The sequence below is a fragment of the Paramisgurnus dabryanus genome, chromosome 15, assembly GCF_030506205.2.
Source record: "Paramisgurnus dabryanus chromosome 15, PD_genome_1.1, whole genome shotgun sequence".
Taxonomy (NCBI): domain Eukaryota; kingdom Metazoa; phylum Chordata; class Actinopteri; order Cypriniformes; family Cobitidae; genus Paramisgurnus; species Paramisgurnus dabryanus.
In genome coordinates this window covers 17523340-17539542 of record NC_133351.1, presented here as the reverse complement: position 1 = coordinate 17539542, position 16203 = coordinate 17523340, and the positions used below count along the sequence as shown (strand labels likewise).

General features: G+C 39.2%; 1 protein-coding gene across 10 annotated transcripts in view; it reads right to left on the bottom strand.

The window, feature by feature from the left end:
* Positions 1-2426: 2426 nt before the first annotated feature.
* Positions 2427-16203, bottom strand: part of stxbp5l (syntaxin binding protein 5L) — a 167385-nt gene continuing 153608 nt past the window's right edge. For 4 of the 10 annotated variants that reach the window (XM_073811919.1, XM_065251625.2, XM_065251623.2 and 1 more), the window contains 7 exons: positions 10863-10961; positions 8551-8790; positions 7908-8271; positions 7536-7701; positions 6720-6831; positions 5134-5354; positions 4368-4914 (listed from right to left, as the gene is read on the bottom strand). In XM_073811919.1, coding sequence (XP_073668020.1) covers positions 4873-4914; positions 5134-5354; positions 6720-6831; positions 7536-7701; positions 7908-8271; positions 8551-8790; positions 10863-10961 — 1244 coding nt within the window. In that variant the 3' untranslated portion in view covers positions 4368-4872. Of the gene's footprint in view, positions 4915-5133; positions 5355-6719; positions 6832-7535; positions 7702-7907; positions 8272-8550; positions 8791-10862; positions 10962-16203 lie in introns of all 10 variants that reach the window. The other 6 variants (XM_065251624.2, XM_065251629.2, XM_065251627.2 and 3 more) reach the window with 2 other exon arrangements.

Below are 16203 nucleotides of genomic sequence, written 5' to 3'. Positions count from 1 at the left end.
TTCAGTATGCAGAGCTTTAAGGGAGAAGGCGTGTTCAACTTCATGCGGCGCTGCGCAGCCGCAGAAGAATATAAGCGTATGACTGCGAGATCGACTCAAGAAACCAGGTTTTGAATCGCTCTCGCGGTGCTTTGATGTCATAGGCTGATCAGTATGCGCAGGGCTGGATTTAGTCAAACGTGCAAAAAATACAGGGTGTATGTGATTGGTCGTTCTCGCCGCGTGTGTAATTTACTAGAAGCTGATTGGCTATTTAATAGGAAGATGTTTAACGCCTGGGCGTGTTTGGCACATCATCGACCGTTTATTTCTGTGAGACAAATATTGAAAATTTACATCAAACGCGGCAAAACGCGGAACATAAACTAAACACGGTGCCGAAAAATCTTGCCGTTTTATTGTTAACGCTCAAAGATATTGTTAACGCTCCGCTAATGATCCACTGATTCCGGTAATCCATTTCTTGTTTTCCCGCCCGCTCCGCGCAGCATCTGTGTCAACTCTCTTCCTGGAGAGCGAAGACCACAGAAGTTTGTTGCATTAATGGGTAGATTAACTACATTATATCAGTTATTAAAAAGCAGAATTAGTAATTTGTTAGTTTGTTTATGTATTTTTTTCGGTAATGATTTGATGTCGGTGTTCTTAAAGTGCTAGTTACAATGCTAATTTTACCACTTAATTTTAAATTAGTATTTACACTCACCTAAAGGATTATTAGGAACACCATACTAATACTGTGTTTGACTCCCTTTCGCCTTCAGAACTGCCTTAATTCTACGTGGCATTGATTCAACAAGGTGCTGAAAGCATTCTTTAGAAATGTTGGCCCATATTGATGGGATAGCATCTTGCAGTTGATGAAGATTTGTGGGATGCACATCTAAGGCACGAAGCTCCCGTTCCACCACATCCCAAAGATGCTATTGGGTTGAGATCTGGTGACTGTGGGGGCCAAACCAATTTCAAATGATTCCAGCTTTGTGACATGGTGCATTATCCTGCTGGAAGTAGCCATCAGAGGATGGGTACATGGTGGTCATAAAGGGATGGACATGGTCAGAAACAATGCTTAGGTGGGCCGTGGCATTTAAACGATGCCCAATTGGCACTAAGGGGCCTAAAGTGTGCCAAGACAACATCTTCCTGAAGGCTTCCTGAAGTTAATGTAATAGTTGTGTAATGTAATAGTAATGTAATGTTCTGCAATACTGTACAGTAAGCTCAAGTTAAAAGAGTACAATTCCATATAATCTGCTTAAAGTGCTCTATTTTCATGTACTCATTTTGTACATAATATAGCCAACATTTTTTTGTTCTTTAGTACATTAATATGAAATATGCTAAAATGTATTTAAAAATGGATTTAGGTATCACTTGTAATACATTTAAACCTATCTTTGTACGAAAGATGAGTACAAGTTTACTTCAAGTGGTATACATTTTTTAAAATACGAGATAGTATGTTAAATGCATTTCAGTTAATATTCATGACATGTCAAAACAACAACGATAAGGACACCTATGTTTTAAAGATTATCTTAAGTACTAGAAAAAAAATTATTTTTGGTATATTATGTACAAAACTATAATGTGTGAAAGTAGGGCACTTTAAAGGGATAGTTCACCCAAAAATAAAAATTGTGTCATCATTTTCTCCCTCTCATCTTGTTACAAACCTGTATAATATCTTTGTTCTGAAGAACACAACGGAAGATATTTTGAGAAATGTTTGTTACCAAACCTTTAATGAGCCAGATTCACTTCCATAGTAGGAAAAAGAATACTATGGAAGTCAATGGGGCTCATTAACGATTTGTTTACAAAACATAGGTAAAATAAAACTGTTGGCAAAAACTTTAGAATTGGGTGCGGCCGAGGGGTTGCTGTCGCAAATACGCCCTCCCCTGACAAATGTAATCTCCCTCCAAACTTTTGGTAAAACTTGAGAGCCCTGTTTCTTATATATGCATGGTTATAATCATTGTTTGTTTGTAAAATTGAAGTAATTAATTAAAATTAAATTAAAAACAGTGGCTGTTTCTCAATCCGAAGGCTGTAGCCTCCTGAGGTCGCATTTGTAGGCTGCATACGTAATCAAGACGTCTTATTTCAGAATTGGAACAATTATAAAGTTGACTATTATTCTTAGTTAATCGTAAATTGTTAAAATAGTGCTTATGATTTGTGAATGTAATACTAACTTAATTTAAATAAACCAGACTTGATGACATATGCAACCTTTTCAGTCAGTTATTGTATAGTGGAATTAATATGTATGAAGAACTCTAGATAAGGTATCTAGATAAGAAATCTATATGTATCTTTGCATATGTACAACACAAGAATAAGCAAATAACTGGAAATCTTTTGTCTTGATTGATCCTTCCAATCCATTATGTGACAAAAACAATCCAGTCTCAAAATGTTGTGTACATCAATCAGTGTTTATTTCAATTTGATTTGCATCAACATATTTTTCCATTTTATTTTAAATAACCTCTATAACACTATTATATCTATAGGAATGAAAGGTGGCATTATCCATTTAAACAAGACATTGCTGCCTTCTCTGAAGGTATCAGAGTCCAGGTGTTGTTGGGTTGGAGGAAACGGTACCATCAGACACGGTACCAACAGGTACAGCTTTCACGAAGGAATATCCAAATTACATTTGTCAATAATTTAGTTTAATGACCATATCACTATCCCCCAAGATGGGCTTTACATTTTCATATAAAAACATACAAACAAAACACCCTGTCTTTGAGAGTCAGTTTTTTATTCGTTTTTTGACACTAAAGAGAATTATTGGATAATCTGTTGAAACAAATATAATAGTGAACATGAACTACAGGAAACCCCACAGGTTTCTTCGGCAGACCTTTCCTTCATAGTTTTGGCTTCTGATCGGCTGACCATTATGGAGACTTGAGCGGTCACGTGTCCAATTACACACTCTCCACGCATGCAATGCCTTCGTAACATCCGTCTTTCCTCCGACTTGTACAGTAATGAGCTTTATTTCAAACTTAAAAACGCGAGAACAAAAAAATATATTGCGTAAGAGCCCAGGTGTATCTGCGTGAGCCTTGAGTTTGTCAATGCACAACATTTACGTCACGGTGTAGCAGCTTGTATTTACAAAGCCAAATGGACAGAGGCATGGACTACGTAAGAGATGCTGAGTTTGTTACAGTAAAGCACTAGAAGGTATGAGGTCATCAAAGAACAAATCCTAAAAACAAAACATGAGTCTCAAATACAATTCCGGAAGATTTTGCTTACATTTAACACTAATTCAGTACTGCAGGGTGACTCACTCTGCTTATTCTTTCCAAACACATATTCAAAAAACATGAATATTCATCAGTAACGCCCACTGGTCGCTCTAAAACACCATTTCCACATTCAAATGATAACCAGAATACACTAGTAAACAATCGTCGGACAATACAGTAGTAAAGTATAAAACATTGTTGGAGATTATATTGAGAAGAAGAAACAAAAATTGTCTCTTGTACTGGAATGTGAAGGTAAATCACTCCACAAATGCAATTCAAACTTTGGCAGAGAAAACAAGAGGTCATTTACTCGTTCTCAGCGAGGTACAAAACAAAGCACAATCTTTGTTACATGTGCCCCTTAGGCAACCAAAGAGACTAGAATCAAACTGAAATAACAGGCCAGCTGAAATTTATCCTTTTAAGAATAACAAACATGACAAATAAAAAAAACAAATGATTGAAAAGCCAACCATTTTGACTTGAGTTTGGCTGGCTTGTCGTATCTACAGGTAAGAGCCCAGAATATTAACCACAGACGAGAGTTAATTCATCGCTAGTTTACAGTCAAGATACTTCACCCATCTAGAATATGGCACGTTACGTATTACATACTGTATGCTTATTGAAAGAAACTCGCTCCGAAAGGACCTTACAGACACACACTCGTCACATGGCGCCAAATACATTTTACTACCCACGTTTTTTTAAATCACTTCATGTCGTTCGTTTCTAGGGGAGGGTGAAGTAACTTCTTTGAGACTGAGTAAAAAGTTGTTTGTGGTGCTTTTTTGCGAGCTAGCAGCAAAGAAAACGGAAAAACGTTGTGTTGTTGTGACGTTTGTGACTCGGCATCATGGTGTTGTTTAGGTACGATGCTTTTTACCTGCGGTTGTAAGAACTGTGAAAACTCATATCTTGGAGATGACTTGGGTTACACAAGGGAGGATAAATTTGTCTAATTTTTGACAAGACAAAGTGGTAAATATTCAGAAAATATACATTGCTGAACGAAACAAGAATGGAGTCATCAAAAAACAAAATATTTTGGCCTTATAGCAATGCAGGTATAGTTTTTGTTTATATATATATATTTGTTTGCTATTTCAAAAAATATAAAGTTTTTTGTCATAGTTTCTATTATTGGCTTATGTTAATAAATAAAAGTTTTCCTTTAAAGTAACATGCTGCTTTTTAATATGGCAGTTTTATGTTTTTATAGGTCATCCATTTTGTTTCATGCACCCTTGTTGATTTCGTAACTTTCAAAGTATCTACACAGCTCGAGCCAATTTGATTCTTGTAAGGAGACCCAAATCAACCCCTGTACATAAATGAAGTCGGATTTACAGCGTGGGATTATGGAACCCCTACTTGTAAATGGTACACGTCCATCGTATCATAATGTGGCGTTAGTCTTTTTAAACCAATCATTGTAAGACAATCCTGTACACAGACAGAAGAAAGGCTGACCAGCCCTTATGTCATTCTCTGTCCATCCTTGAAGTGCTCTCTTTGTGAAAGTCCAAGTACCAGAGTAGCGCACTCTTGTGGCAGAAGAGCAATATGCACCATCACCCAGCATCGTCTAAAACTGATACCACTTCTTGTCTTTGCATTTCAGCATCAGCTGTGGGAAACATAAAAAAGCACATGAGTTTAAACAAAAGCTCAGTAAAGATGGAAGCATCTTTTTCTTTATATGTGACTAATTTACATAGAACGTTGATTTGCTTGTGTTAGAAAATAAATGATAATGACTTTTAGTGCACCTGTTTAAACTGGACTGCATGGAGGCTTAGCAATACTGTTTGCCCATAACATTTCAATAAAATCTATCTTTTCATACCTCGTGAGCATGTTTAGAGAAGGTTTCGGCACTAGTCATCATATGGGCGGTTCTCTCCTCCAGCTCGCCCAATCTTTGTCCTCTCTCATCCAGGGCAATACGAGCTCGTGCCAGATCTCCCACCACCCCGCCTGCTGCAGCCTTCATGCCCTCCATACCACCCTGTCCCGGGATGTGCTGGGCCAAGCTGCGGGATGCCTTACCTGCCGCTGCCTCACCAACTATACAGAGCAAGAGAAAGGGTTCTGAAAGTCAAACTGTGCTTTATGTCAATCTTCCTGACTAAGTGGATGATTTTTGGCAAGTGTAAGCTGTAAACTAGACAGTACACTCACCTAAAGGATTATTAGGAACACCATACTAATACTGTGTTTGACCCCATTTCACCTTCAGAACTGCCTTAATTCTACATGGCATTGATTCAACAAGGTGCTGATAGCATTCTTTAGAAATGTTGGCCCATATTGATGGGATAGCATCTTGCAGTTGATGAATATTTGTGGGATGCACATCCAGGGCACGAAGCTCCTGTTCCACTACTTTCCAAAGATGCTCTATTGGGTTGAGATCTGGTGACTGTGGGGGCCATTTAAGTACAGTGAACTCATTGTCATGTTCAGGAACCCAATTTGAAATGATTCAAGCTTTGTGACGGTGCATTATTCTGCTGGAAGTAGCCATCAGAGGATGGGTACATGGTGGTCATAAAGGGATGGACATGGTCAGAAACAATGTTTAGGTAGGCCATGGCATTTAAACGATGCCCAATTGGCACTGAGGAGCCTAAAGTGTGCCAAGAAAACATCCCCCACACCATTACACCACCAGCCTGCACAGTGGTAACAAGGCATGATGGATCCATGTTCTCATTCTGTTTACCCCAAATTCTGACTCTACCTTCTGAATGTCTTAACAAAAATCGAGCCTCATCAGACCAGGCAATATTTTTCCAGTCTTCAACTGTCCAATTTTGGTGATTTCGTGCAAATTGTAGCCTCTTTTTCCTATTTGTAGTGGGGATGAGTGGTACCCGGTGGGGTCTTCTGCTGTTGAAGCCCATCCACCTCAAGGTTGTGCGTGTTGTGGCTTCACAAATGCTTTGCTGCATACCTCGGTTGTAACGAGTGGTTAACTTCAGTCAAAGTTGCTCTTCTATCAGCTTGAATCAGTCGGCCAATTCTCCTCTGACCTCTAGCATCAACAAGACATTTTCGACCACAGGACTGCTGCATACTGGATGTTTTTCCCTTTTCACACCATTCTTTGTAAACCCTAGAAATAGTTGTGCGTGAAAATCCCAGTAACCGAGCAGATTGTGAAATACTCAGACCGGCCCGTCAGGCACCAACAACCATGCCACGCTCAAAATTGCTTAAATCACATTTCTTTCCCATTTTGACATTTAGTTTGAAGTTCAGGAGATTGTCTTGACCAAGACCACACCCCTTAATGCATTGAAGCAACTGCCATGTGATTGGTTGATTAGATAATTGCATTAATGAGAAGTTGAACAGGTGTTCCTAATAATCCTTTAGGTGAGTGTATATTAACCGACAAATGCCTAGAGATATATAAAGTACACTCACACAGCTCCTCTCGGTCAAATGTTTGGGCGTTGCCGCCAAAAAAGCCCTTAAGAAAGCCACGGTTCTGAGCCTCGGGGGTCTCAATGGGTGTAAAGAGTTCCCCTAACATCTCCTGCAGTAAATGGAGAAAAGTTTAAATAGAAAAATGTGACCATGTCCAGGTTAAATAAAATTTTAAATTAGAAGTATCAAAAAAGTTTTTAAATTATCAATTTCACTTTAATTTAATGTTTCAGATAGAATTACAGTGAATATTAAATATATCAATATTTAAATATATATAAAAAATAACAGCACAAAAAAACACCAGCAGATGTCAGTAAAGTTACACAATTCATCCTCTCTCTCTCTCTCTCTCTCTCTCTCTCTCTCTCTCTCTCTCTCTCTCTCTCTCTCAGGTTTAATTTAGTCGGAGGTAATTTGACTTGGAAATAAAAAGGTATTTTGCTTTTTATAAATCCAAGTTAGGATAAAAAATGGCACTGATTTTGGGAGGCCAATGAAATCATTTCCAGTTCATAGAGGGTGCGTATTTCACATAACGTACACTGTACTGCACTAAAATTTTGGGCACTGTGCACAGTATACATACTACATGCCGCAGAAATAGTATGAATAGCATAGCAGTGCCATTTCGAGCCCAGCTAGTGAGAGGGGAATGACATAGGGGAAAAGGGACAGAATGACAACCTGTGCAACAGAAATTACAGCGGAGATGCAGCAGGGCTCAGCTCAGCAGAGCTCAAAGCATTTCTGACAAGCATGACATTTCACTTCAATAGGCACACACGCGCACACACATAAAGTCAAACCCACCTGTAGGTTGTCACACATCTCTTGGCTGTAAGTGATTCTCTGTATCTCTGTAGGGGAGCACAGATACAGTGCCTGTCCTCCGTTCGTGAAGCAGAAGGTTCTGGCAATGCGCATGTCTGTAAGCGGCAGGTAGCTGATGTCTAGCAGAGGTCGTAAACTGGGAAGGCTGCAAGGCACACACATAAGAAGGGAAAGATGCCAGGTTTAGCTACTGCATTCCAAAATCCTTTGTACTCGCAAATTAATCAATGGAAGTGACAACTCTCAATGTATTCGATGAGTTTCTGCAACCTGGATCAAATGAATACTGAAAAGGTTTCTGGCATGACCACACTATCCCATATTTAAGACAAAATAAATGTTGACATATACCTCAGAGTCATGATGTGTCCGTTGGCGCAGAAGCAGGCCAGACAAACGCTGTTGCAAACGGACACCACATCGGCACGCAACACAAAGGACGAATCGGTGATGTTGTGCACGTATAGACACGCCTGGGAAGGCATGAGGAACACTTTGGCCTGCCTCTCCGAACACACCACGGCTAAGTGACCATCTCCACAGGCCTCTTGAGAGGAAGAGGGCGAGAAGTTGACCAGCTTTCGTTTGCGGGGTCGATCTGGGTCCTCTGGGGCATGAAGGTCCCGCCACACCTCGTAGGGATTTTGGATTAAAGCGCCCCCACAGTCAAGGAAGCCAAACCGCAAAACGGAGCCCTTTAGCATTAAAACTGTTCCTAAAATATAAAGATTAGGATTTTTTTAGCTGCTTGTTAAATTTTGTTTCATTTAAAATAAAAATGTCAATATCACAAAATTCTTTAAACAAAATACAATTTTAATTTGTTTTTATTGCATATCATTTTTGGATGTTTGTGCTGTTGGATGTTTGTGTGAACCCAAATTCTTATCTGAAAGCTTGCATTAAAATACATGGTCTCTCTTTATTTACTTTTATAGACGACACATTATTATTTTTAAGAAACCAATGAATAAAAAAGTCTGTCGGGTCTCACCAGTTGGAGCCACAGTAACTGGCTCTTCCTGACGTTCCTCCTCATCCATAGGGATGGATACTGGGATGATGAGCACCAGGCCCAGACTCGTTCCCACCCACAGACAGGGCGTAGGCATGCTGTCCGACTTACGCCCGTACGACTCTGCAAACTGCAAGGTGGTCACGGCCTCTTTAGTTTCCCGGTCAATGCTGGAAACACTGGAGCTCCGTGAACGACTGAACGAGTTTTCTCGACTCTCTGAGAAAGAACGAATAAGGGAGGATAGGAGAGAAATGTCAGGAGTAATGGAAGGTGAAAGATAGTGGAAGTGTTGAAAGATAAAGAATTGCAGAGAAAGAGAAGATAATAGAAGGAGAAAACAGAAAAAAATTAGAATCCTTCTGAGAAAAATTAACTCTTTAGTTTATAGAGGGTACAGACAAAAAGACAAGTGAAGTCGCTATACTCCTCACACATTCAATTGCATAAAGTGATACAGGTGTGCAATTGCAAACATAACAAAAAACACAGTTTTTTTAGATTTGTTAAAAAATACACATAGTGACACACACTAATGCACATCTGATGAGCACACACATCTGCAAATGCATTTCTCCTAACTGAATGTTCAGACATGTCACACACAACACACAAACTCTCTAAACTTATTTGTGTCATCTATAGCATCTTTAAAATCTTACTGCACATAAATTGTTTCTATATACACACGTTCATGCAGACCAACACACATTAAACAATTTATAATTAACAAAAATCTATTAAACTAAAGGATAAATAGTACTGTATACATCAGTATATGACATTCAGTATGATTACTTTCTGTGCATTGCAACTCAGTTTGTCTTATAATAAAAACTGTATCATGATACAGATTAATAACCAAAAACAATATTTATGAAAAGCTGACAGACTTAATAATATCAAAACATTTTAATGTGTGCAGAGATAGATGCACAATGATTTGTTTAATCAATCATGATGGACGATTTCGTGCCTGCCGCTTCTAAAATATGGATTACAATTAATTTAATTATAACATTTATCATATGTCACAGCGGCTCCTATAAACCACCACCAACTGCATTGCATTACTAATACTCAGTTGCTGGATGTCAATGTCATAGACTATCTTTCAAAAGTTTTGGGTCATTTATTTTTATTTTCCACATTTAGGATAAATACAAAACTCATCAAAACTATCGATTTCACAAATGTAAATATAATATCAAATAATTGTTATATTTAGCATCTTCAAAGTCCTTGAGTCATTGTATATAGTAAGTACATTATAAATCATTATTACTCAGAACGTACGGTGTAATTACACTGTAACAAGGACAGCGTAAAATAAAGTGTAACCTTGTACTCTTGGCGTATTATCTTCTTGAGGTCACACGAAGATGCTTTGTAAACAATACTGGAGTCCCATCTGTGCTGGGCTCATATCGGCTGCTTTTTCTTCACTATTCATCTTTATTCATGAATAAAGTTTAATCTTTAACAACAGTTTTTTAATGTAATAAATGACAAATATATTTTTTGTTTGTAAAATAATTTTAAGCATACACCTTCAGATTCTTAAGATTGATATTTTTACCTCAGATGACCCGAAACGTTTGACTGGTAGTGTATGTGTGACACATTTGTGTGCAAATAACTATTAAAACCATATCCAGATTATTAAAGCAGTGTAGATAAATATATATTAAGTGATTAAACATTTACATTATTTACTTGAATTAAACATCTAACACACATCTATACACATACATCAAACAAACAAGATTTTAGCACAGCTGGCACTGTTTCCTGAGAATGACCCCATTTTAAAATGTGGCGACTGTCATGTTTTTTGTGGCTTTTTTACTTTTACTTTTTCTATAAAAAAAAAAAAAAAACTTGACAACACACCTTACTATCTTGTGCATATACTAAACAGTAATAAAATAATTTCATTTTTAGGTAAACAAGCCTGGTTACCATGATCCAGTTTAGTCTTGGACTAAGATAAACAGTTCACACTTTATCACATGTAGTCCAGCACTACATTTAATCTGTGTCTAGATGTTACAACATGATACAGACAGACGACTACAAGCCGACAGATTAACAGAGGCTGATGTGAAACACAAAGCAGACATTTTTGTAATGTTCAGCATTGGGAATCCAATCCAGTGTGAAATGCAAAGTGAAGATCCTAAACATCATTAAACGTGATGAGAGAAGAATTCTGACCAAGCAACAATGAGCCACAGGACGGGACGCTACGGGTGTGAGGTCCAAGGGTCGCCTCAATCGGCCCTCCTTACCTCTCTCGCTCCAGGAGTAGCTGGTGATGTGATGCTCATCGTGAGAGTACATACTGACTCCATGTAACTGCTGCAACATGGCCCGTCGGGACGGATAACCTACCACCAAACGTACATACACATGCATATACGCACGACATGCCAACAGTCACAATCACACATAGACACACAAAGTGACGATAACACACCACGACATACAAAATTACACAAAAAAAGAACGTATACAGTACGTTAAGACGGGACCAGACGATCACAGTGTACAGAGTGACAGAAACGGAGAGAAAGAGAAAACAGATAAACCGATATGTAAGAAAGAAAGAAAAAAAAGAAGGGGTCCTTTTGTCTCGTCATTTTTAAAAATTGACAAGACAGGTCGATTTTTTCAAATACCTGTTCACAGCACATCAGTACATCCAACAGAAAACAACCTGATGAGCAACAGCAAAATCAATTCATTCTGTGAAGGTTGCATCAATGTTAGGATGTTTGTTGGGTGTATGTGTTATCACAACAACTAACGCCCCATTCAGACAGACAGCGACCAGCAGTAGCAGAGCGACGCAATCTCGTTCATTGCAATGGAAACCGCCCGACTTCCGGCGGCACGAGCGAAAGTGACCATTGGCGACCGTATGGGTGTGTCCAGCGACGCGAGAAAGTTAAGAAAAGTTTAACTTTGTGCAAATGTCGAGCGAATGTTGGGAGCGACTACCAATGAGAACGAAGCAGTGGAGTTCACGTTATCCTCTGGCGTATTACTGGCGTGGATGGTACTCATTTGTTTATGGCAAGCAGATTTAGAAATGCCTCATTAAAAGAGACGAGCGACACACAGCGATAACATCGCTGACTGTCTGAATGCGGCTTAAAGGAATAGTTTTATGCTGTACTCAACCTCATGTTGTTTCAAAAATCTTCCCAAACTTTTGTGGGAAGCACATGACACTTTTTTCTATACAGAAGGGATATCAAACTCCAAAGCTCACTGAAGTGCTGGGAAAGTTATTTTGACTTGAGTTGCAAGTCTTCTAAAGTCATGTTATAGTTTTGCCTTAGGAACAAAGCAAATTTAAGTAATCATGTCCTGACCATCTTCCTCTCTGAAGACACCCTACCATCCAGCAAGCAATTTTGTTTTTAAAAGAGGTCTAATAGCTGTCCAAACACAGCATAAATCTAAGCTAAAACAGGGCAAGATATGGGGCCCTATTTTAACGATCTGAAACGCAAGTGTGAAGCGCAACGCGCAAGTGAGTTATTGGGCGGATCTTGGGCGCTGTTGCTATTTTCCGGGCGGGAGAAATAACTCTTGCGCCAGGCGCAAATCAATAAGGGGTTGGTCTGAAGTAGGTTCATTATTCATAGGTGTGGTTTGGGCGTAACGTCAAATAAACCAATCAGAACCCTATCCAACATTCCCTTTAAACGCAAGGGCACAAGTTCCATGGCGGGTTGCTATTATTATGACGGATTTACCAGGCGCACGCCAGGAGCTGTTCACAGCCGAGGAGACCGACGTTCTTGTAAGAGCAGTCAAAGACAGAGAAGTTGTTTTGTATGGGGATAGGAGAAACCCACCCAAATCAGCGTAGGTTAAACAGGCGTGAGAGGAAATAGCCACAATTGTCTCATCAGCTGTCATCCCCATCGTTGCGCCAAGCGCTACAATGATGTCAGGAGACGGGGGAATCCCAAGCTTGCCAGCATAAATCGGTCACGCCGTGTAACGGGAGGTGGATCTGCCTACACATGACCTGATACCAACAGAGGACATCGCTGCGTCCACCCTCACCGCTGAAAGGGTTTGGGGGCTTTGAAATCGGACCCAAGAAACGCAAGCAAGGTCCAACCCCAAAGTACTCTTACAAATCAAGTTCATATACATTAAGGTTTCTTATGAAAACATTTGAATTATTATTTACATAAAATAAACGTAATACAGCCACACAACAAACTTATGAAAATATTTTAATCGTTATTTGCATGAGAATTTTTTAACGCAGCCACACAATAAATAAAAACTATCACCACAATGCTCACCACTATGATTCCCCTCATCTCGTGTATTAATATTTTTAGTGTAACAATTTATGATTTGCAAAAATAACTGTTGCATCTGTGTAGATTAGATGCAAAGTGTATGCACGTTGTGCACGCTATACATTATGGTCAAGCATGTGCCCTTAAAATAGCATAATGAACAACGTGCAACGCGCCACTGACTTTAAACTTTTTTTTCTGGTCAGTGGCGCAATTGTTTTTTGAAACTGCAAAATAGCATCAGGGATGGTTTGCGCCGGAACACGCCTCTTTTTTGCGCTGAACCGCCCAGGGAGCGCAAGTTCATTCCCTAGTTTGCCGACGTGCGTCTGTGGAGGGAAAAACCCGCTGTGCGCCGGTGCAAAATACGAATGATACATGCGTCACTGACAAAGTCAATTGCGCTGGGTGCAAGATAGGGCCCATGGTCTGTCAGTGAAAATGTGATAAACCTAGCCCAAAAACAAACTAGCTAATTAATTAATTAATTTAGAATGCATTAAGCCAGTGGTTCCCAAACTTTTTCAGTGTGCGGCCCCCCTTGTGTACGTTGCATTCCTTCGCGGCCCCCAAAAGAAAATTTGTGACAAAAAGCTGTTCTAAAACTCAACATTTTAATAAAAAAAACATTAAATTATACAAAAAAGTAGTGCTTTTGGTTAGTAGCCTTATTTTTTTAGGTTTAATTACTCAGAATTCATGATAAATTTATGTACTTCAGAAAATGTCATAAAACTGGGGCCCCCCTTGCACCATCTCGCGGCCCCTCTGGGGGCCCTGGCCCCCAGTTTGAAAACCACTGCATTAAGCCCTGGAAACACTGCATGATTATTGGCCGTCCCAGATGAAAGATTGGCATCGTGAAACAATCGTCAGGATTTCTGTGATCGTGGCTCTTCATCGGTGGTCCTATGTTTTCGGTCCTACCGCTTTCCTAGCCTACGATAGTTTTCTGACATTGTCAGAAATTCAGCTTGATCAACGCACAGTGTGTTTATGACACCAGTGCATGCTGGTGACATTGCGCTAACGTGTGATGCAGCCGCCAAAGCTTCCGTGTCATCATTGTACAGTCTACATGCTTGTCGTACCCAAGATACTACTCTTTCAGTTCTTAAAAGCTGTTTAGTCGAGAATATAAATGAATAAACTTAAAATCTGTGGTCAGTTAGTAAAGAAAGTACCTATATAAAAATTTTCTTCGACGACTTTTCGATATGTAAGTTCCAGGTGATCAGCGGGGCAGCCTCAATCCTCAATTTTATGAGACAATTTTCTTTTTATTATTCATATGAAGTCTGTTATTTGGTATTGTCATTTTAATTGATGTTAAAGTTAAAATCACATATTTTCTATATAATCACTGTGGTAAATCACTCCATTTTCCTTTAACTGGATTTTTTCTTTTGTTTATTTCAAACGTTTTGTAGTATTAAAATAAATTGTTGCGTTTTATATCATATTTAATTTTGTAATAAATACATTAAAGCTAATCAGCGTATTTACTTGTTACCTCAACCACATATTCATTTTTCAAAACAAAAACAAGCAGGGTTTTTGCATTTTATATATATTTTGTTTTATTGTAAAAATACATTACAATAAAAATAGCCAGGACTGCACGTATCGGTTAGACTGAATGATGACCTCAAGTACTCTGCTGTTCCATTTGCAATAGCCGAGCCGGACTCGTGTCCTCCCGTCCTCGGAGTTTGCTTTTCTGAGCCTAACTTGGCGTTCTTGGTATTGAGAAACGGCTCTTGTAATAAGTGTTGACTTTGCTTACATGATGTAATATCATATAGCTCACAAGTTATTTTGGCAAAAACAACAATCAAATTTATTTTGGAAAGAAGTGCGGATTACTCATATCCGTACGACATAAGGTCTATATTTAACCTAGTTAACTTAGACAGTAAAATGACAGCTTTCGCTTGCTGGATTATTTTAATCCAATGATACCTCAATGATTTCAACTATTCTCAACAACATGAGGATGAGTATACGATACATTTTTGGGTAAACTATTCCTGTCACAATGAGCACGACAGAATGCTGATCTTACATAGCATTCACTTCACAATTTGAAACAATAAAACAAAACAAAAAGCTGCATATCCAAACACTCGACTCTCTCTCACAAGCACATGGTGTCAAATGTTCACACAAAATCACACCGCCGCTAGGTTTGGGTACAGACACACACATTGACCTTTTCTATTAGCGACATCACCTGTATCTGTGGGGACAGTAAAGATAATTAGCCGTATCCGTCCTGTTAGCCTGTTAGCTTAAATATTTCATGAAAGAGACAGAAAAAATCTGCTCGCTTTCTCTCTCTGGGACTCCTTTGCTTAGGTCACAGTCTGTCAATCACGGCAGGAAATCCAAATGACAAACCTTATATTAGAAACACCAACAACGCCCTCACCCTATGGAACGAGCAAACAATTTCTGATGTTGGAGCCTCTTTTTTTTAGCAAGAGTGGTTTTATAAATACTTTATGAGACGTACAGTAACTTCATTATATTATAAGTTGAGACATACAGCATTTATTTGTATCCAAAGCGACTTATAGTGCATTACAAGGTATACTTTTTCCTCAGTATGTGTGATCCCTGGGGCTCAACCTCATGACGTTTTGTGCTGCTTTGCAGTGTTCTACCAATTGAGCTACCGCAACACTGTTGCTGATAGCTTGTTTGTGTTTTTTTACGGTGAGGTAATTTCTTTGAGCATTTCTAACTGTGTGTGTTTCCACGCTTCACGGTTGTTTATACGAGACTACATATCCCAGCGTTCTCATCTCCCGCCGCTCTCTCTTCCTGCGGCGTGTCTCATGAGCGACGGCCTGGCTCTCCTCGCTGCTAATTGACCTTTAATTATCCCAGCGACCCCACTGCGGCACCACATGCCTGTTACCGTAGCGATAGGGATGCACACCACGCGCCGAGACCAAAGGAGCGGCAGGCAGTCCTCTAACGGACAATAACACTTCTTCATAAGAGGAGAGAAATAAGTCATGTCTAAACTGGACTGAGCAGTGGGAAAGGACATGGATTTGTTTCAACATCAAGACTCAATTAAAATAATTCAAACTGAGAAGAGATTCAGAGATGAATATTTTGCTTGGAAAAAATGTCAAAATATCCAAGTGAAAATGTAAAAGTGATGGGAAAGGAAAAGAGGTGTTTTGACTAGCTAGTCAGCCATCACCAAATCTTTTCCATTAAATATGGATTATGTCAAAAAGCGCACTGACGGTCAGTCAGAGGGTGTTGCGGTCGTTGTGAAAATCTT